The 20,832-nt window shown below is 46.4% G+C and overlaps 1 protein-coding gene across 1 annotated transcript in view; it reads right to left on the bottom strand.

The window, feature by feature from the left end:
* The window catches only part of FAM102A (family with sequence similarity 102 member A), a 34,956-nt gene extending 14,134 nt beyond the window's left edge, over nt 1-20,822 (bottom strand). Inside the window, exons 1-2 of the mRNA XM_009286883.2 lie at nt 20,794-20,822; nt 18,768-19,402 (exon numbers count right to left, since the gene is read on the bottom strand). Of these exons, the coding sequence (XP_009285158.1) occupies nt 18,768-18,913 (146 nt within the window). The 5' untranslated portion in view covers nt 18,914-19,402; nt 20,794-20,822. The remainder of the gene's footprint in view (nt 1-18,767; nt 19,403-20,793) is intronic.
* Nucleotides 20,823-20,832: the final 10 nt, after the last annotated feature.

Raw genomic sequence — 20,832 nt, 5'->3', positions numbered from 1 at the left:
AGAGGTGGTGGATGCCCCATCCCTGGAAACATTCCAGGTCAGGTTGGACGGGGCTCTGAGCAACCTGATCTAGTTGAAGATGTCCCTGCCCATGGCAGGGGGGTTGGACTAGATGGCCTTTAGAGGTCCCTTCCAACCCAAACTGTTCTGTGATTCTATGATACCAGGGACTGGATCCTGACCCAGGAGGTCCCCTCTAGTCCTCTGAGCTATTTTGTGGGACCTGAATGTGCTGGCCAAGACAAACAGAAGAGAACAGAAAACGTAGCTGACAAATAACTGAAACCTGTAATCCTCTGTAATGCAGATAAGGGCTGATCATCCCTGTTTAAAACGTGGGAAAACAGAAGGCAGCAATTCCTTCAAGGCAGTGAACTTAAACTCCTTTCAGACAGAACTAAGGCTAGCTATTGAAGTCATTGAAAAGTGAGACATCTAAGTGCCGAAAATACCTTTGAATCTGGGATTAATTCAAGATGAGATCTGGTTCTCATTGCTCCACTCAACTTACTCCAGCTCCTTCAGACAGGAGAAGAAACACTTCCAGAGAGATTAAAAAGGCTTTGCCTATAATAATATATTCACCGAACCAGCCAAATTAGGCAAGTTAAATTTCAGATGTGAGGTGCCTTAAACCTGACTTAATAGTAGTTATCTCAAATGACCTAAAGGAAGGAAAACTCAGATACAGGTGAAAAAAGGAATTCAACAGAATAGAAAAATGCTCACGAACACGTGCTTCAGAAACGCAAGGAAGGTACACGGGATGCAGAAAACACTGAATATTTTAGCAGCATTAGTTGTCTTTAAAAAGGAACTGCTATTTTCTAGAGAGCAAGGCTAATGCTAATTCTGCTAACGACACCAGAGCTTCAAGCTGAATCCTTGAAGGCAGCTACAAGTGAATGATCTTCAGATCAGACGGGTACAACAGCACATTGCTGCAAACCTCATTCACAAGTGTGGCTCAGAGCTCTAACTCCTGTCACAACCGAATATTTAAGTGACTAAGCTCCAGCTCCCGAACACCCATCGCATGCGCCTGGCTCCCTGCAGCTGCTTTGTCAGTGGGATCGGCAAGAACTGCTCTAGTGTGCGAGTTTCCTTACTCATGAGTTCTCACTCGTATTACAATGCAGCTATGATTAAGCATCTGCTGGATGCTGTCTAAGTCCAATGAAGGCTAATTACTTCAAAACGTGGCAAAAAGTACTGATTAGTAATAAAGAGCTCCTTCATAGCTAATTGCTGTTAGCATAAGCTCTGCTAACGACATTCTGCTTCTTATTAAGGATGTATGTTGGCTTTCCAAAACTGCTGTAGATACCACACGGCTCAAGGGATTAGGAAAAGGATTTGGGGGGGGTTTGTTACCCACAGCACCGCGAACACGAACCCAAGCTGCAGGTGCAAGCATAGCTTGGGGCTTTTTATGTCTTTGGAACAGTCTGCACAGGGCGGAAAGGAGTTTGCAAGATAAAATGCAGAGCTGCTTTCCAGTCACAAGTTTCACAACCATTCAACAATGACTTTCAACTTTCTTTTTTACTTTAAAGAGTGGCTTTTAAGGGTGGCGGCTGGGTCTGTATCGTTAGACAAGCAAGAGACAGCACTATTGTTTCAAGCCAAACTCTAAAAAAATTAGTTCCACATTTCCAAAAGATGGCATGTGGGGAAGCAATGGGCTTTGTCTATCCACCTCCCATCAAGCTGTCATTAGGCTGGTAATTAGAGAACACTAAAATAGGGAAAAAAAGTGGACTCAGATGAGGAGCAGTTTTGTATTTAGCCCTAGAATATTCTCTGATGTACAGTTAGGAACCATCACACAGAAACCAAACACACACAAGAAGCGTGGTGAGGGCTGCACCGAGAGGCGTTTCCTTCCATCCTAATCACAAGGCACCTAAAAGCAAAGCAGAAACTAACAGCTGAAGACCAGAAGTGTCTAATTTTAAGTTTTACTCTGTATTTGGAAAGCCAGAAATAGATCAGACTAATGCCTGGTACTAGGTGCCAATTCAACGGGTCTTCAGAAGTTTTATTTTAAAAAAGCCGTCTGTACCATTTTGCAAAAAGACTCCCAGAAGGTTGAATGCCTGCCAAGCTAAGCTTTGCCCTCTTCTGACTTGAGACTTACTCAAAGCTGTGTAATTACTCTTCCAGACCTAAATATACCTCCTCAGAATAAACCGATGCAACCCTGTGGCAGCTTTTGTGAAAAGTGGAGTTCCAGAAAGAGCTTCTCGGGGTCTTCCAACACTGGAGCTGCCTATCTACCTCCAGCTCCTTGACTAGCCAGAAGGGACAGTTTACTGCATCCCCCAGCCACCATCCTACCCCTCGAGAGAAGATTTACCAGAAAAGGAGCAATTAGAAAATGTTTCACCATAGCATGGTATGAATCCAAGTAACGGGAACGATGCACAGCAGTGACCCACCGGTTTATCTACTTTTACAGAAGTATTAGTGTGCTCGTTGAAGCTACCACTCTTTGGGTTCGGATCTCACGCATAGCTTTACTGCAGCTCTGGAGACAAGCGGAGGAACATGTGATGAACAGATTTTAGAGAAGAGATATTTACCAACTGTGATTTTAGTGCCAGACAGAGTAGCACTGTTACACAAAGCCACAAAGCTCACTATGAATGCAAGTTCACTAAAGCAAACACTTCTAGAAAAAGGCCACGTATATGACACATGCTATCTTGGGCTACCGTGGGCCTCTGTCCCACATGAAAACCTAGCTAATGAAACACCAGAACAGAGATTAAAACTTCTATTTACAGACTCAAAGCTGAGTTGTACCCAACTGGGTATCATGCTTCAAACACACAACCCATTGAAACAGTTTTGCCTTGCTGGAACATTTAGAAAAGCAGATGTTTCACTCTTACTTTATGGCAGTACTCACTCATAAGAGAGTTAAAGAACGAAACATCATAAAAAGGCCCAAAAAAGGAGGGCAACGACAACAAAAAATAGCTTTCTAATGCCAAACATTTCAGTACAGCAATGTGTCTCAGTCTGATGTTTCATGCACGGGAGCAGATGTGGGAAAATCTCAGTCTAAATGAGACAGTATATAGATAAGCGCACACAAAGAGCTTCTTATACAGATTTCCTCCTCCTCATCTACACAAAGAGGGAGGGCAAGCTTTCCTATTTCTGATGCCCAATTCACATGCTCACTGTCCCCCCTCTCGGACATGTGGATCTGTGTCAGACCCTTCAAGCAGAACTAATCCTCCCGCCTGCTTGCAACAGGCGGTACTCGGCATCCTCCTCGCTGGTTCACCGCTGCACGCAGGAGCGCAACATCACTGAAGCAGCATCTCGATCCGATAAGACACAAGAAAGATAACACCATTTTAAAGAGGCGTAGGAGCCAAGTCCCAGCTCAGATTCATTTGAGTGCGATGGATTGAAAAGCAGCCCTCAAAGGGGCCCTGACAACACTCCAGCAGTGGGTCTTTCAGGGAGGAGGGTAACACAACCTCAGCAATGCAGGTACAATCCCCTCAATCACAGAGGGAGGAAAAGAAAAAAAAAAAAATCAAGTTATTTCAGCAGACTGCATCTGAAGGGCACCTTCCACAGCATTTCTCTACACAGCTCTGCTTTCAGCTGCAGAGACCCACCATTAAGACAGCCTCATCTATTTCCCAGCACTTCCGAAGGCTGAATTAGAGCAGGATCACTCGGCGTCCTCCTCGCTGGTTCACCGCTGCACGCAGGAGCGCAACATCACTGAAGCAGCATCTCGATCCGATAAGACACAAGAAAGATAACACCATTTTAAAGAGGCGTAGGAGCCAAGTCCCAGCTCAGATTCATTTGAGTGCGATGGATTGAAAAGCAGCCCTCAAAGGGGCCCTGACAACACTCCAGCAGTGGGTCTTTCAGGGAGGAGGGTAACACAACCTCAGCAATGCAGGTACAATCCCCTCAATCACAGAGGGAGGAAAAGAAAAAAAAAAATCAAGTTATTTCAGCAGACTGCATCTGAAGGGCACCTTCCACAGCATTTCTCTACACAGCTCTGCTTTCAGCTGCAGAGACCCACCATTAAGACAGCCTCATCTATTTCCCAGCACTTCCGAAGGCTGAATTAGAGCAGGATCACTGACACCCTCTTAGCTTGGCAAAGTCTGGAACAATCCTGCGTTATGCTCCAGAGAAGATAACAACTATTTTAACCAGGTTACCTAGTGCAAAGCTGTAGGAGAGACCTTTGGTAAGGACAAGGAAAAGTCCCTGAAAAACCTGTTTCAAAACTGACTTTCTAAGATGCCCAGGTCAGTAACCAATATTCACACCACTGTGCTCACAGCACACCATAATTTATACCATCCTACAGACACAGCAGGTCCTGCTACAGAGGGCCTAATCACTGCCTATAAAGCATAGCAAAGGTGGGTGAACATATATACAATAGAAAGCGAGCCTTTATTTAGCCATTAGATGGTTTAGATATATGATCCAGAAGCTGTAGGTATCCCCAAATAATGGGCTTAGGACAGGGCAACTTCGCTGCAGCACACATATTATTAAAGAAAACTGCAGCTCTGAGGCTTTGCCATCCAGATACCTGGCAAGGAAAAGGAGAGAAATCAGCAGCAAACAAGATGCACCATTGGCAGACTGCACACCTAACAGCAGCGTGGGAATGTATCACATTAGTAAAGGCTTAGTGCTGCTGTCTTTTATCTTGTTATCAAGCTCATGCAGGCCAAACACAGGTAGAAAGCAGAAGCAAACACGATGCAGCAATCGGTGCTGGGAAGCTCAGTGGAAACGTATCCCCAGAATGAGAGGTGACACACCATATTCCTATCCACCATACAGGATCATAAAAAAAACAGCTGGATACACAATGCGTGGAAATCCAAGACAGCTTAACCTGGAGGTGTACAAGTGCTTTACGGCAAGTTATTTACATGGAGGGGTTTTGCCTTCCCTGAGCAGAAGAACAGAAAGGGCTGCAATTAGCTCTCAACAATAAAGTTACTCTGTTTTGACTGGGCTTACATCACTGATGAGAACAACTGCCAACCCAAAGAGCTGGACATCTCCCCCACTGCAAACAACCCTGTATTCTCCAGCTGACAAGTGCCGGTTGTTGTGTAGTAGACATTAGCAGTTATGATGCAAAAATGGCTCGGAGACAGATGATGCAGACCGTGTTTCTAAGAGAACTAAGCAAGCCTTTGTCATTTGAAACAAGTCTTATTTGGATGTTTCACTGCAAGTGTTTTAAACAAGGGTTCAGCAGTAAGGTCATCACATCTACCACCTACTTGCAAAATTTCCAGCAAATCCATTCTAATGGCCCATGGTGGAGAAGGACACCTGCCCGCATCCCCCTCTGGGTGTTAGCTTATACCTATCAATTTAGTTCTTCATTCACACCAGAGGGGAGATACGTATGGGCTCTTTAAACGCCAAATTTGAACACCAATGCTTTTAGAATGAAGCATTCACACAACCCAGCATTTTGGGGGGGGGAACAAGGCAAGCTCCAACACTTCTGGAGGGCTTCACCATGCTTGCTCAGTTCTGCCTCACACCAGGAGATGGACATACATCCACTCCTGCTGTTCGCTGGCACTTGGGGAGGTGGTGGAAGAGCAAACGGGGAAGGAGGAGCAGGGGAGAAAGTCAGCTCAGGAAACTAGATTCCACTTACAGTTAACAGCACAGCCTGCATAATCCCTATTTGACTGGAAAAGAGACAAATACTGGAAAAAGGATTAACAGCAACTGTACAGGAAAGAAAAAAGTTAATGGAAGAAACTTCAGCCACAGCTGAGAAGGAACAGTCAAGACCGTTTCACTGGGGGACAGGGGACAACGATGACAGCACCAAGTATGTGAAAGGCAGGCGAGGAAAGAACTGGAGCAAAAACAATGAGGCGAGCAGGAAATAAAAACAGGATACAAAGAATGACTTAGAAATCCACCTTAGGAATAAGCTGGTATCTAGGAGGCAAGTGATTAACTTTTTATGGCTTTAACCTTATTTCCAGAAGAAGCCTATTTCTGTAGAAGCACAGCTTTTGAACTGCATATTACAGTTCCCTCCAAGGCAGTGATCAATCTTGATAAAGGTCCACCAGTACAAGCCAGGGAGTGATAATACCTACTGGAGAATGGGGGTGGCAGTCAATCACCAGCAGAAAACCCTCCAGCATCAGCATTTCTAGTTGTGTATTAACAGCTTCTTTGAAAGGCAGTAATTCAGTTATGTCTGGAGTCCAGTCACGTGCATCCAGACATGTGTCTTTTATAAGTGACAAACATGAAATCCTGCACCTCATGCAGAATGTCCCATAGGCGAGAGCTTTCCAGTGCAGTCCGTCTCATGTCCTCCAGATCACTGCACTGGGTAGCCACACTCTCCAGTACATCCATGGCTTCTAAAACCTAGCATTGGGGGTTATTTTAGAAAAAAGTATTTCCAACCATTCCTTGTACCTAAATCTTAAAACCTTTAAGCTCCTCCTAACATGAACTATATTAAAAATACTATGAGAAACAATGGAAGTTATTAAAAAATAGCACGGAGCTAGCTGGTGACCGAGTGCTACAGCAGAAATTGCATAATGAAATAAAAATTGTGCCAAATGGAGAAAGTCACAGAATAATGACCCTTTAGAACTTAAGCTATAGAACAAGTCAGATGAGTTTTGGAAGGGTAAGTAAGGGTGAAGCAGGGAGAAGGCAAGGGGAAATAATTCTAACAGACTCAGTGGCAGAGCAGCAAGGGACATGTACATGGCACTTTACAGACAGGACATGCCCAGCAGAGCCAGTCTGCTTTGAGGTATTCATAATTTACATTCTGTCATCTTGAAGCAGAGAAGAAAAGCCAGACATCAGGAAAACAAGGACAAGAAGGGACTGTAACAGTAAGTGCTGTGCAATGCATCTACTGTTACACACTGTGCTGAAGACAGACCAACCCGAAGTAGCACATACCCAAGGACATCTTGCCACATCTACAGAGCACAAGCTCTTTTTGGTCAGAGGCCAGGGACGTGTGCCAGGAGCAAAAACATTACAAGCAAAGAAGAATCAAACTCTTAAGTGTAAAGAAAGGAATAACTGGATAGATGACTCAGTTACTGAAACACAAGTCTGCAATAATGTGCGTATTGAACACTGGAAGACGCATTTGCTTTTTTTGAACTCTGATCATGCACTGAGTCACCACACCAACTCCTACTTCTATTGTTCTGATAGACTACGTTGGAGCTGGATTAGCCAAGAACGAACCACGTGCCAGGCTGCCAAGCCCACCCACCAGTGCTTTCCTCTCACAAGCAAATTTACAAGGATTTCAGTTACAGAAGCAGCAAGAACGGGCCTGCACTGCAGATTTTCCTTGGGTCTGCCCAGGTCAGCCACCAGCTACTACACTCAGGTTGCTGTACGTTGGTGCTGCCTTCTCCAGTCTGTCTCAGATGTGTTGTTCCTCTTGCTCCCGTGGCTGCTCTGTGCTGCAGAAGACTGGGCTACCTTGCAGTTCACACACAGCACACTCTGAAGAACTTGTCTAACTCTGTGCACAAACACCTTTCATATCTGACTTTCCACAACTATGACCATCGAACAATCAAATGTGCTCTATGTGTAAAACAGGCATGGGAACAACTTAACTAAAAGGGTCCTGAACTCTTACGTACGCCTCCGGCCAAGCCAGCTGGAGTTACAGGGGATGAGCAAACCCAAGCTGAGAGACCTCCATGTGACTGGGGAATGGAGGGCACAGAGGGAGGGGGTGTTCAGGCTTATTACCAAGCCAATTGTCCAGTAAAAACCACAAAAGTTAAACAAGGAAGAAAAAAAAATCCTGACTCTCCCAGGGCCCATTCGCCCTTTGGACAAATCACAGTTCAAATCTCCCCTGTGGTTCTAACAGATAGAGGAACTAAAGCTTCAGAAGGTCCCAAACGCTTCAGAAAAACTCTAAGGTTTGTTCTGTACAGATGCTTTAAGATTAAGGTAGATTAACCCACCATATTTCAAAGGCAATAGGTGTTTCTGTATCATACTGTAGCTTGGAAAGCCTTTTCACTTCTGGCAGACTGGAGATGTAAAATGAAGATTCACCGATTATCCGTTGCCGATATATTTATAAATTTGCTTCATCCCCTAAGTGTTAGTTGTCATTCTGAGAGATTCCAGATTTGCCTTTTGCTGACTAAATTTAAACTCCTAGTGAAGAAAGACAGCAGTGTAAACTCCAGCACGGAGAATTCAGATAATATCCCTACCACACAGGGTACAAGAGATGGCTACAACTCCATGATGCAAGAAAGCTGTGTTTGTAAACAAGATGTTTTTATAAAGAAAAAAGCAAGCTACCTTTCAAAACAAAAAAAATCCACACATGCCCCCCAAGACGAGAAAAATCAAGACATGGGTCAACTCAATATTCCAGGGCTTTGCTGGGATAGTAAATCTGGAAAATGAAAACCCTGAAGGGAATCGACATAAGACTAGGAACAACATCCCTGACTCAAGTGGTGTACACTGAGACAAATCTTTTTGCCTCTAAGGCAGATTCATGGCACATGAAGACATACTGATGCCAGAATAGTTAAGTGACTTTTTTTTTCCAACATCAGCCCTGTTTCAACCAGGAGAATTTGCCAATATAGCTGTACCAGAGAAGTCTTTATAGTGCAAATTAACCTGCATATGAGGCCAAGTTAATTTCTGGAATAATTTCATTACTACCATGTGATGTAACATCACTGCAATTTGGCTCGAGTATGCTGAAGAGCCCTTCAGTAAATAAGTTGCCTGAAGTCAACCCCGGTGCTAAAAGTAGGTTTAGTTACCCAAGAGGTAACACCCTACCGTGCTCAGACATGTTCCCCTATGAATCACTTCTATACAGTATACATTTAGTCAAAACCAATACAATAGCCCAGGATAAAGCCCTTTATACGTTAACAGCAGCTTTTTCATTCCACGATGAATACAGGTGTTTTATGATGGTTCCTTTATAAAGGCACCGTTCAGCAGTACAAACCAGGTCACTGGTTTTAAGGACAAGGTACAAACATGTTCTCACTGAACCTCTGTCCCCTCCATCAATATCTATCACTGTTAGGGTTTATCAGCAAAAAGGCTACTCAACAGAAGAGGTTTGCAAATTAAAAAAGGCTGCTGAGTAAAGCCTGCTGCGCCCTGACTCATCACCATACTGGTGGTGACGGGCTGGGATTTCTAGACCCTGCCTGTCCCAACTCTCCCTTCCCCTTTGCCCCAAATCCAGAGTGTGTCAGACCTGGTGTTATGCCACGGTGCCAGAGCCAGCAAGAGGAGGGGAGAGAAAGGGGTCTGAGACAGAGCTGTCAGAGCTGCTTTTGCTCCCCTGGAGCCACAGCTCCAGACAAATGCAATTTTCTAAGACAGACCAATATCTCATGATGCAACTTGTCCTAATCAGAGAAAAGTAATTTCATAAAATACATTTTGGTTAAAAGCAGAATATGGGAGAGCTCTGCATTTTGCGACAGCAATCGGTGCTGGTTAAACCCCTGGGAGATGTTAGCACAGGCTCCCACTGCTCAGCTGCCAGGAGCAGGTTTCTGAGGATCAGAGAGTTTTTACCTCCTCCGTGGCTGTCGCTACCAGCTGTATTCAGACACATTCCCTTGATTGTCCCCTACTGAGAGCAAATGACGTTGGAGATTAGTATGCATCACTTCTGGAGGGGAGACAACATGCAGATTTGTTTTGAAAGAACAGACGTACTTGCACGGAAAGCAGGAAAAGCCGCTGCTATAAACCTACATCAGAAACGGACCTTAGAGAGAACAGTAGCCAAACAGAGTATGATCAGCTACTCCCAGTACAGCAGAAAAAGGGTATTCAACAAAGCAGAAAGGCAGCAAATGTAAGAAATGGTTATAGGAAATACACTCCTCCACAACACAGAATTTCCCTTGCGGCAAGGAGCACTGCAGGCTACTGAAGGCAGAAGATGAGCAGCACTGTACTTGAAAGGAATTCAACATTTATGCAGATGCAATTGCCTGGTGTTACCGAAGTACGAGGTAAAACATAGCAGGCCGCTGACAGAAGCCAGGAAAAGAGCTTTCCTGCAGAGGGGTTACTGCATAATCAACCTGTAACAGAGGCAAGCAGACTACCTCTTGAACCACCCTTACTGCTTAGTCTGGAAACAGGACACGGCACCGGCTGGGGCTCACCTGGTACAGCAAGTCTACGTCAAAGTGCGAATGCTGAAACTATTGCTCCGTTCCAGGGCAATGGAGCATTGAGAGATCTGGAAAGATTGCTGAATTATAAATATCCCACATTCCTCCCTCATATTCTGTGATATGCAGGCAGAGCCTAGGCGATGATAGGAAGAACAGGAACTAGCAAGAGAAACAGAAGAAGCATGATGAAAACACAGCCAAGCTGTCAACCCTCTCCCCTACCTATACACACTCGAACAAAAATCCACTGAAAACCATGATACCACACCCAACCTCACCTTTTCCGTTTCAAGCATGGATAAAGCCTGAAAAAGTCTGATACAAGGCCGGGGAAAAAAAAAAATTCTCTAAGCCTGAGTTTTTCCAGACAAGCCTTTCCTTCCCCCTTCCCTGGCCATTTGCGTTTTTATTTTGATGAGCAATATTATCCCTTAAGGACTGGAAACAAAAGTGACCAGACAGGGAACAAGGCAATCGGAAACCTTCGGCAGGGTTCACTCTGGCCTCCCCACTTTGTGTTCCTTACACTCACCACTTGCATTTCAGGAGCAATGAAGACTTCAGCTGCAGCGCAGGAGCACAGGGAGGCATGTGCTGACCAGTCTTCCATGTGGCAGCTGGCTGAGGAAGTCTCTGTTGATCATTAACCCAATATCCACTAGTGAAACATTTGCCACAGTCATTTTGTACAAAGTTTTATTCTGGAAGCAAAAATGGAGGTATGCGACTACCCCAAACTGAAACCCTGAGGCCACATCCCTTTCACAGGGTTTCCTATTATGGGTTCCTTGATCTGCTTTTCCATTGCAAAGCCAGACTGGAGCATAATGCTTGGTAATTTCTGAGAGACACTAAACAAGACCTCAAATTTCATTTTCTACATTTGGTACACTGAATGGCAACAGAAGGGACTTGCATCCTTTAGGCAAACATGCAGCTCTAGGAAGCTGCAATCCCAAAAGAAAGTATTCTAGCTTTAGCTGTTTATTTCAGAGAGCACATTTCAGGCTAGTTACCAACCACATGCAGGGGTGATAGTCTCTGTAGGTCTCTAAAGCTGCATTGCTAATTAGTGGTGCAGCTTTCTAGCCCTTCCAGGACAGTAAATCCATATACTCTCTTCCTTCCTCCCATGTAAGCACCCTCAGTGCTTTTGGGCTCAACAGACAGTGTTAATTTCTTATTTAGAATACAGCACACAGCCATAAAAGTATTTTTAGCTTCAGTCCCATCTCCTACTACGACATGGGACCTCCTTCAAGGCCTCCTCTCACCAATGAAGTATGATAAATTCAGCCAAAGGAAAGGCATAATCCTGCTCTCTTGCCAGCTCAGCTACTTTCTATCCGCAGGGAAAGCATCCGTTACAGACTGTATATGCTATCGCTTATCTAGAACATCCTGTCTCTTCCACACTTGCCTCCTCCCAATCCTCTAGTCTCCATGTGCTTCCTCTTCATTTTCTTCCTCATCCCCATAACCCAGTCCCATTTCCTCGATCTTTTCCTCATCTCAGTCTTATCAATTGAGCTACACAGGAGACTCACGAGAAGCACATGAAAATGACATCCATGAAAATCAGCAATTTAGAATCCTGCAGAACAATTCCCTTTCTTGCTCATCAGATTAAAAATACACCAAACAAGAAGGCTGTTCATCCAGTGAACACAGGCACAACTGTTTGTCTAGTGGGAAGTGCCTTTCAAACCCAGGCTCTAAAATGAGATGCCGAGTCCCACTGTATGGTACCAGAGAGATCATGATGCCAAGTCCAGAGTTACGATAGCGATGTGTATTGTGTCTCCCAGCATGTGCACAAAGGCATAATATGAATAAATTGCAAGGAAAAAAAAAAGCCTCTCATCTTGCAGGATGAGCAGCTGGTACTATGGTGGGGTAACACATCCAGTCACCTGAAATAATCACCTTTACAGCACGGATTACTGATACGAGGTCACAGGCCATTACAGAAGAAACAAGCAGATCCAAACGTTGGTCCAGGGCACTCCTAAAGGCTTCTGTTTTATTATACAATGAGACACAGCTACAAAATAATTCCTGACCCATTTCAGGGCAGGCTGCAAGCCCAGTGCAGAGCCGGCAGCCCGCAGAGGATGCAGAACATACCCTGTTTGAAAAAGGGAGGCCACATACAGAGCCACATCTGTCTGTCCTTGCACGGATAAGACCTTAAAGAGCTAAGCGCAGGTGGATGCTGCGAGAGCTCACCATCCCACTCCGTCAGGCTTGCGAGCATGCAGACTTGCCCTGAAGTGAGGGAGGTTTCTGATCTGAAACCTCCTGCAATAAAATAAGAAATAAATCTGTACCTACCTCATTTATCTAGAAACTGGTACCAGAACAACTTGCCATTGGCAGCTTATGGCCTATTAAAATACCAACCACTGTGCGCGAGACCACAGGCTCCCGAAGGCATGCATGAATTCCTCTGAAATACAGCTACAAAGCTAGAGTCAACACTGATGGCAGCTCAAGAGCACAAAGAATAAACAGACTGGAAGCCATTTAGGTTTCCCCCTGTATTTCAGAAATAAATACATGTCTTAAAGGGCGGGGGGGGGTGGGCACCCTCTCCTACCTCCCCTTGTCCTCGGCCAGAGCTGATAGTGTTGTCACCCTGTAAATCAAATGGGCCACAGGGCCCCAGTCTCAAAGTAGAACATTAATTTCCAATGAGTAATTTTTTGAGCCAAGGGCTGCTTAAGTCACACAAATAAGGCTGTTGCTAAGAGTTAGCTGTCAAAGCAATGCCAGTTCAGAATTGGCGATGAGGGGGAAGTTTGAAAGCCGGCTGTATCTGAACGTATTTACTGATGCTGTACACACAGCGTATCGGTTACAGAGCTTTAGATTACAGCTTCTGGTCAACAAAGCAGCCCTGCCTGAGCAACAGCAGGCGGAACAGGAGTCACAGCATGAACAGAGACTGTTCTTTACTCAACAGGATACAGCCCCCGTGGCAGGAAAGTTTTAACGTAATTCTGCCCGTCTTGTGACAGGCTCCAACACAGTGACCGGTGACAGGAAGAGGCAAGCCCGGCACGAAGCAAATCAACCCACCCCAAAGCCTCTGCGGTCGGACCCTGTAGGTGTAGCAGCCAGAGCCCAGAAAAGGCAAAAGAAATGCTCTGCAAATTCAAAGTGCAGCTTAAGACGGTTTGTGCCAGGGACCCTGCAGCGCTGTATTACTTCTGCACTTTTTCCAACACCCTCAACTTGCCAGAGGTTAAACCTCATCCACTGCTTCTGCTCTCACGACTTTCACCTACATTTAGCTACGCTGCTGGAATGAAACCCCTTTTTCTCATCTTTGCTGTCTAGTTTCTCTATATTTGCTTCAGAATGCAAGCAGTGCAGGTATTATGCCTTAATATGATCTTGAACTAGGTTATATTTTATTGCAAATCATTTCTAGAGGCTGTATTCAAATGCCTCCTCCACTAACAGCCCCAGCCCGCTCCTGAGGCTGCAGCCAGGAAAGAAGGATGTTAGCATGTGAAGCTGCTCTGGAGCATTAAAACACTCTCTCGATCTGTATGTTAGGAATATATTTGTACATAGGGAAGGTCTACATTACCAGACACGTTCGCAACAAAAGCACTTTTAAAATACGTTATCACACCACGTGCTCTAGCAGAGGATAGAGCCAAGCGCATGTCATCCTAAAATATGGAACTGGGAGAACAGTTTAGAGCCACAACCAAGTTCCTTCCTCTACTACACCCTGGCAATTCTGCTCAAATCAAGAGGCAGAACTCAGCCTGTGATCCTCTCCTTTCACTACAGCTAGTTTTCTTCCTCTCTTGGGGATGCTGACTCTAGAAGAAACTATTTAGTTACCTAACCTTCGTTTTAAGGCAGACAGTGGCGAAGATTTAGATCTCAACTGGGCTGAATCAGTCCTTTAGTCTCTCATTAACCAAACAGTTAACAATTTTCCAGTATGAAAGAGGCAAACATGGTGAACCTAGTTACCTGAAGGATCCTGTAACATCAGGCACAGTGACTATTTACATGAAGACAGTGAATTAGTTGATTTCCAACTCTCACCACTGAGACACAGCTGCATTTCAGAGGTGGTACGACTTGCACCTCCCTTCACAAAGGTTTCTGAATGACCAGCTGTGTGTTAGCGGGGCAGTGCTTCTCCCCCTTTATTTATGTCCTACAGAAATGAAAAAAGTTGTGTATACCACTAAGACATAATGATGCTTTGCATCCCGCCAGCTGAGGAAAGCAAGTAGCTTTAGGTCTGTACCTACATAAGGATGACAAAGCCACACTTACACAAAAGCTGACCTCAGTCCACAGGGAGCTATCGGTATGAGGTGCCTCCCCAGATACCAGCATCTCCTTTAGCTTTCTGGATGCAGCTTTACGCACGCACACACACAAAAAAGCATGCAGCGCAGGAAGTGGCCTTTCACTCTTACTCAATTAAAAATTGCAAGGCTAAGAACATTCTCGGTTCAGGCTTACAGCACCAAAATACTTTGAGGCCGGACCATCCTAACAGGATCAGCTCTTCCCAGACCGAGCCTGCATGCGAACAGCTGCTGGGCTGCAGAAGACTAACTGTGTTCTTTGGTTCAAACTGGCGCAGGAGTGCCAGGATCAGAAAACCAAGCTGAAATGCTGCATACGCTTGGAAAAGCATGGTCCCAAAGCAAATACAGTCTGAGGTGTCTTCAGAAGACAATGAGGAAGGTGGGAAATGCCCTGAAAGTTGCTCAACTCATGCAAAACAGTCTTTCCTCTGGAGTCAGCCAGGGGCTTTCAGAGTACAATCCCTTCCTTCAAATCCAGAAATATCAGAGCGAAACTGTTGGCACGCTAACAGAACAATGCAGGATGAAGTGTCAGGAGTCTGTGGATAACACCTGGCTTTCCACTTCCTTCACGTCGTGCACTGGCAGCTCGCTGCCAACACGCAGCCAGAAATCAATCAGCACCGAGGTAAAGAGCATCTGGCTGTCACTCAGCATTAACTGACACTGTAAGCAGAGAGAGGGGGGAAATTTAATCAAGTCTTCCTCTTCTGTGATACCCAAAGATGTACATGTACATACTACATCAGCCTGTAGCTTTAGGCACTCATTTGGACATCCAGGCTCCTGCCTGCGCTGATCCACTGATTCGAAACCTCCCAACGAGCTTATCGTATCATCTCTCTAGGAACAAAGACGCACACCCCCCCAAAAAAGCTTCAAACGGGTACAAAATGCAGCAGCCCATCTGCTTCACAAAAACGGTTGCCATGAATACATCCCTACTGCTCTGCGCCTGCTATTTTTAAAGATACTTGGGAGGCAACTGAATTCACTGATGGTTGTGCTATTTAAGTATCTGGATTAATACTATTCAAGGAATATACCGGTACTTCTCCGTGGGGAAATACAGCACCTGCCTGGCCTACGCCTGGCTCAGATGCATTTTCAGAAGACCAACTTCTGTAATCCAACAGGAGGGCGATAAACCCACAGACAATAGATGCTTTTCACGCAGAGCACTGTAAACTGAAACGGGTGAGTCTTATCCTCAGAAGCCCCACCAGAGCGTAAGGAGACTTTACAAAGGGAGGGGAAAGGACGAGTGAAAGGAAATCTACAGCTGCAACTTTAGTCACTAAATACCCATGGTTTAACGCAAGGCCTGAGCACAGCAAGTGTAGAAAAAGGGTACCTGCCTGCAAGAAAAAAAAAAACAAAACCAAACCAGAAAACCCAAGAGAGGCAGATCCCCAAAGCCGAATGTGCTGACAGGACCTGGACCTTTTCCAGAGTGCCTTGAATTCCTAAGAGCTTAAGTCTTAATGCATTTCAGACAGGTTCTCCTCCAGCCAGGCTGCTTTGTCCCAGCCTGGGCAGAGGAGGTGTGAGCAGCTCACAGCCCGGGAGGGGGGTGCCAGCCCAGGGTGTGCCCCACCGGACCCACAGCACCAGGCTGCAGCAGGTACCTGCAACCCAGGCTGAAGCGGACTTGGGACCGGGACGGGCTGACGGGAGCTGGCAGTACAGCCTCCCACTTCTGCTCTGCTCACAGGTCAAATTAACCCGGTGCCACCTAGCACCTCATTGGATATATCATATCCCCACCTCTCGCCACAGACGTGCATGAGCTGTCAAGTAAGTCTATTGTAAATAACCCGAAAAAAAATCTGTCTCTGGAGATTCTGATATTCTCATACAACACTCTTCTTTCCACATCATAGGTCACTTAATCGAAAAAAAAGAAAACTGATGTAGTGTGTCCTATGAAGAGCTCCTATACCTACTTCTCCCCCCCGTTTGGAGTTTACAGACTCCAAATGACACGGGACACGTTGTTCAGATCGGTTCTCTGAAAACTCCCGGGCAGAAAAGAGCTACTGGTCTGCTTGATCATAGCTGCATGCCTCCTGTTGCCACAGACGAAGCCCAAATCAATTGCAGAGCAAACACCAGACTTTTTTACGTAAGCAGCTCACATAAGTTGACCTGACAGACATTACAACCTCAAACGCAATCATTTTTGGAAGTGGTTGATTTCAGAGAAACAATCACAGATCCTAAATAATGTACAGACTTCTAACACAACACAGACACAGCATCTCCTTCCCTTTAATCTTTCCCCAGATCCAAAGAGTATCAAAGAGGTCATGGAAATGACTAGAGGAGCATAGAGCAGAGCCAAGGCATGATCTGGGAGCCTCTCCACACGGTAACTCTTCTCCTCACCGTTCCTGGAAATTCATCCCTCCTGAAGTTTCTCTAATTGCAACAGGGGAAAATATTTGGAAAAGGTCAAATGACTCAATACCACTGAGACCTGTAACTTTTCAAGCAGGAATGGGTTCCCATGTGCTTTCAGTTAGAGTACAGACAGGTTAGGGGAAAGGCGGCAAACCCAACAGCCTACTTCCCCTTTGCTCGTTTATAAGCAATCAAGCCCGCTGAGCGTAATGTATGTGTTTGGTTTAAATTACAGATGATTTCGCTGCTGGAACACATCTGCAATGCACTGCGCTGAGCAAACTGCTGAGCCCCAGCCAGCTCAGAAAACAACCCAATGCAACCCAAACGGCTGGCAGCATCGGCAAACCCCAGCGACGGCTCCTAGAAGCTGCTTTCAGGGACAACAAGGAGAGGGAGGTCGACATTTCTCAGCACAGGCTTTTCCTGAGACACCCTCCATTTCAACTCATTTTATTATGACTCCAGGAAGCAGAGGGGTTAATTTCTTTCCAAGTTCACATACTGTTTGAATTCCTTAGATAAGCTGCTTCCACCAAACCCAAGGATCTAGCCTCAGGGGAGAACACTGTAAGGAAAAGCTCTTTTGATAGATTTTCTTCAAAAGAGAAATTAATTCAAAGTCCATTTTTGGAGGTGTTCCACGCCCACAGCTTCTACAGACTTCAGATGAGGTTGCACTGTGCCTCTGGAAGAAAAACCAAGCTTTGAGCAATGCCCTACCACTTCTATTTGCAAGACAGAAATGTTTTATGCTTGCCCAATAAAATCTTCTCTCCTGAAATGAGAAAGCTCAGTGTGCAGCACCACAAAGAGGAAAACCAGACCAAACCAGGCTTTAGCTCTGGGATAAAGCAGTTAACAGCTAGCACAAACTAATCCTGTACCTTTAAAACTGAGCAGTCACTCAGTAAAGCAAAAAAACAAGTTTTGAAAGCGACTGAAGGCTTCCTTCACATTTTGAGGCAGAAAGAAAGCAAGTCCGGGCTGTTACGGAATTTGCGCTTGCATACTGCTGGTGATGATCTATGTGCATAGTTGGAAACAAAGCAAGTTTTTATTAGCAATTAGTAGCAGGAGTGGGGACAGACCTGTCTGAAGGAGTCAGAGAAATGCCAATACAAGGTTGTTCTGCCATCGTGCAAGATGTGCAGCAGAATGATCCCAATATGACAGATCACATAAAAAAGAAAATACTGCAGCTATAAACTTGGAGATGCAACGGCATCAGTGCAAGGAGATAAACTGTGTCTTTAACACTCACAACTTTGACTCCAGGCAGCAGTTTTCCCCTGCACAGCAATTTGCAATGCAAAGCAAGCTACTTCCACTCTTACCAAGAGCAGTAATTCGGAAGCAAAGGGGGAGAGCAAAGTTGTGAAGGGTTGATTTGCTTAGATACAGTTTTCCACCAAGTTGAGTTTCAAGTTGGGCATGAAAGCAATATAGCACAGGGTCTGAAATAGCGTGTGAGAACTTGGGCAAGGAAGGGGAAAAGAAATAAGAGAGGATTTCATCCACAAACCCCAGCCCCTTTCAGGGCAGCGACCTCCCGCTCCCTCCCCACATCTCTGAAAAATTCAATCCAGCTCTGATCAGCCAACACCACCCAGGTTCAGAGCTCTCCAGCTATGTTCTTCCCCCGCTCTGGAGAATGATGTGGCATGTGGGGCCCTACAGCAGAACTATTAAAATCCCATCAAGGGGTAGGCAAGTGGTAGCCATATGCTAAACCGCTCAAGTGAAGAATAACCGTCTGCAAACAGTTTCTTACCTGGTAGATAAGCTAGCAAAGTCTCCTCCATCTAGCAGCCTGATTTTGCAGAACAGAACCCCATTCACAAAGGGGACAGCAGTCAGCTCTTCTAGAGTGAAACTTGTCTGAAACTTGAATTTCTTCTTCTTCATCAGGAAAGCCATGGGCAAATTCAGCGTGGAAAGCCCAGGAATTCCAAACAAGATCAGGGAGGAGCAGCTCAAAACACACAGACAAGCAGAGGAACGGCACTCGTTCCAGGAGCGCAAGCAGGGAGTAAATTCCAGTTCAGTTACAACGACGGCCCAGCTTCAAATGCACAATCCTCTTCTCTTTGGTGGTCGGATCTGGCTGTGGGATCATCGCCACGGCAGGCTTCAGGTGAGGAGGAAGAGGTCAGATTAAATCTCTGCAACATCTCCAAGGGAAAAGAGGGGGAGAGAAGTCGGTCTCAGCTCCAGACCAGCAGGAGCTGTCCCTGTCAGAGGCTGCAGTGCTCTGTCTTCAGCACAACCCCTCCAGAAAGCATCTCTCCTGGCAAGTCATCTTGAGTCTCCAAAGAAGTCTTAAGTCTGCAGGCTGCACATTCAGAAAGCTTCTAGCTCCTATCTCCTCCTCTTGTGCAACTCCTTGATACAGGTCTTCGGGTCAGCCTTTGGGAGGAAAATGAGTAAATTAGTCCCAGCCAGTCTCGGGCTCCTCCTCCTCCTATAAAACCTGTTTGGATGGGTACAATTCAGTCCAGACTCATACCAGTCTCAAGAGGTATGGCCCCAATTAGCGTGGCCCCAACATCCTCTTTCCCCTTTTTGCCTAGAGCAAGCTTCACTGTTGTCATCCCCCTCATAATTTCTGTTTTGCAAAGCAGCTAATAAAAATCTTTAGAAGCAGTTTACAGAGCAAGATCCATCTAACACGTAGTCTAACAAGAGTAAGCAAAGGCGTCTCAAGAAATGCAAAAATCTGTTTCTTTTCTGTTCTTCCGACCAGCCCTAAGTATTAGCACCTGCATCTTATAAATGGACAAACCAGCACAGAGGAAAAAAAAGCAGTCTGCTCTAGATTACACAGCATAAAAACCGAATCAGGTCATCTGGCTGTCCAATAGTCAGGCCCACCGAGTATGCTGCCTTCCCCCAGCACCAGGTCCACACCAAGCTGTGCCCTGCACAGCTCAGTTTTGGGGCTGGAGACGGTCATTTCATTACACATTTACGCAACACCTAAACCAGGGAGGCCAAGACCTGATTAGCATCTAAAAGGGACGAGGTTATGAACACCAGGCAGTAAACAATCCGCACCGATACTAGGAATTAATGACTGCAAACCAACGCAGGCAAAGCTCCTGCTGACTGCACGGGTGTGCAGTTAAAGCCCCTCTCCCGCTTGGGCGGGAGCGGGCGAATCCAGCCAGCTCTGCCCGCTGCGCCGGGGCCCGGGCACCTCCACAGAGGCACCGCTCTCCTGTGGCCGCCTCTGAGCCGAGTGAGGGGGCAGACTGGTGACTGCTCCACACCACCAGCTCCCTCCACGAGCCATACCTGCCCCCTCTGCCCCTGCACCAAGCTGCAGCTAGGTCTCAGCCTGCCTTCCAGCCCCCTGGACCGTGCACTGAGATGCAGACAGGTCTCAGCCCACCTCTGGGCCCCGTGGACCACACACTGGGCTGCAGTGAGGTCACAGCCCGTCCCCTGGCACCTGTGGGCCATGCACTAAGCTGTAGTCAGGTCTCAGCTCGCTTTCTGAGCCATGCACTGAACAGTGGCCAGGTCTCAGCCTGCCTCCCGACCCCGTGAACCACAGAGTGAACTGCAGTCAGGTCTCAGCCCCTCTCCCAGCCCCAGGGGCCATGCACCGGGCTGTGGCCGGGCCGCAGCCCGCCTCTGGCCCCATGCACCATGCACCGAGCTCCGGCCAGGTCTCAGCCCCCCTCCCAGCCCCAAAACAACGAGCCGACATGCGGGAGGTCTCAGCCCAGTTCCCGGCCCCCTCCACCGACCTGCGGCCCGATGCCGGCCCGGTCCCTGCCCGGCCCTGCTCGCACCTCCTGCCCCCTCCTCACACGGCCGCCACAGCCACCGCC

The sequence above is a fragment of the Aptenodytes forsteri genome, unplaced genomic scaffold, assembly GCF_000699145.1.
Source record: "Aptenodytes forsteri isolate BGI_AS27 unplaced genomic scaffold, ASM69914v1 Scaffold136, whole genome shotgun sequence".
In the NCBI taxonomy this organism is placed as follows: domain Eukaryota; kingdom Metazoa; phylum Chordata; class Aves; order Sphenisciformes; family Spheniscidae; genus Aptenodytes; species Aptenodytes forsteri.
This window is presented reverse-complemented; position numbering and strand designations above follow the sequence as displayed.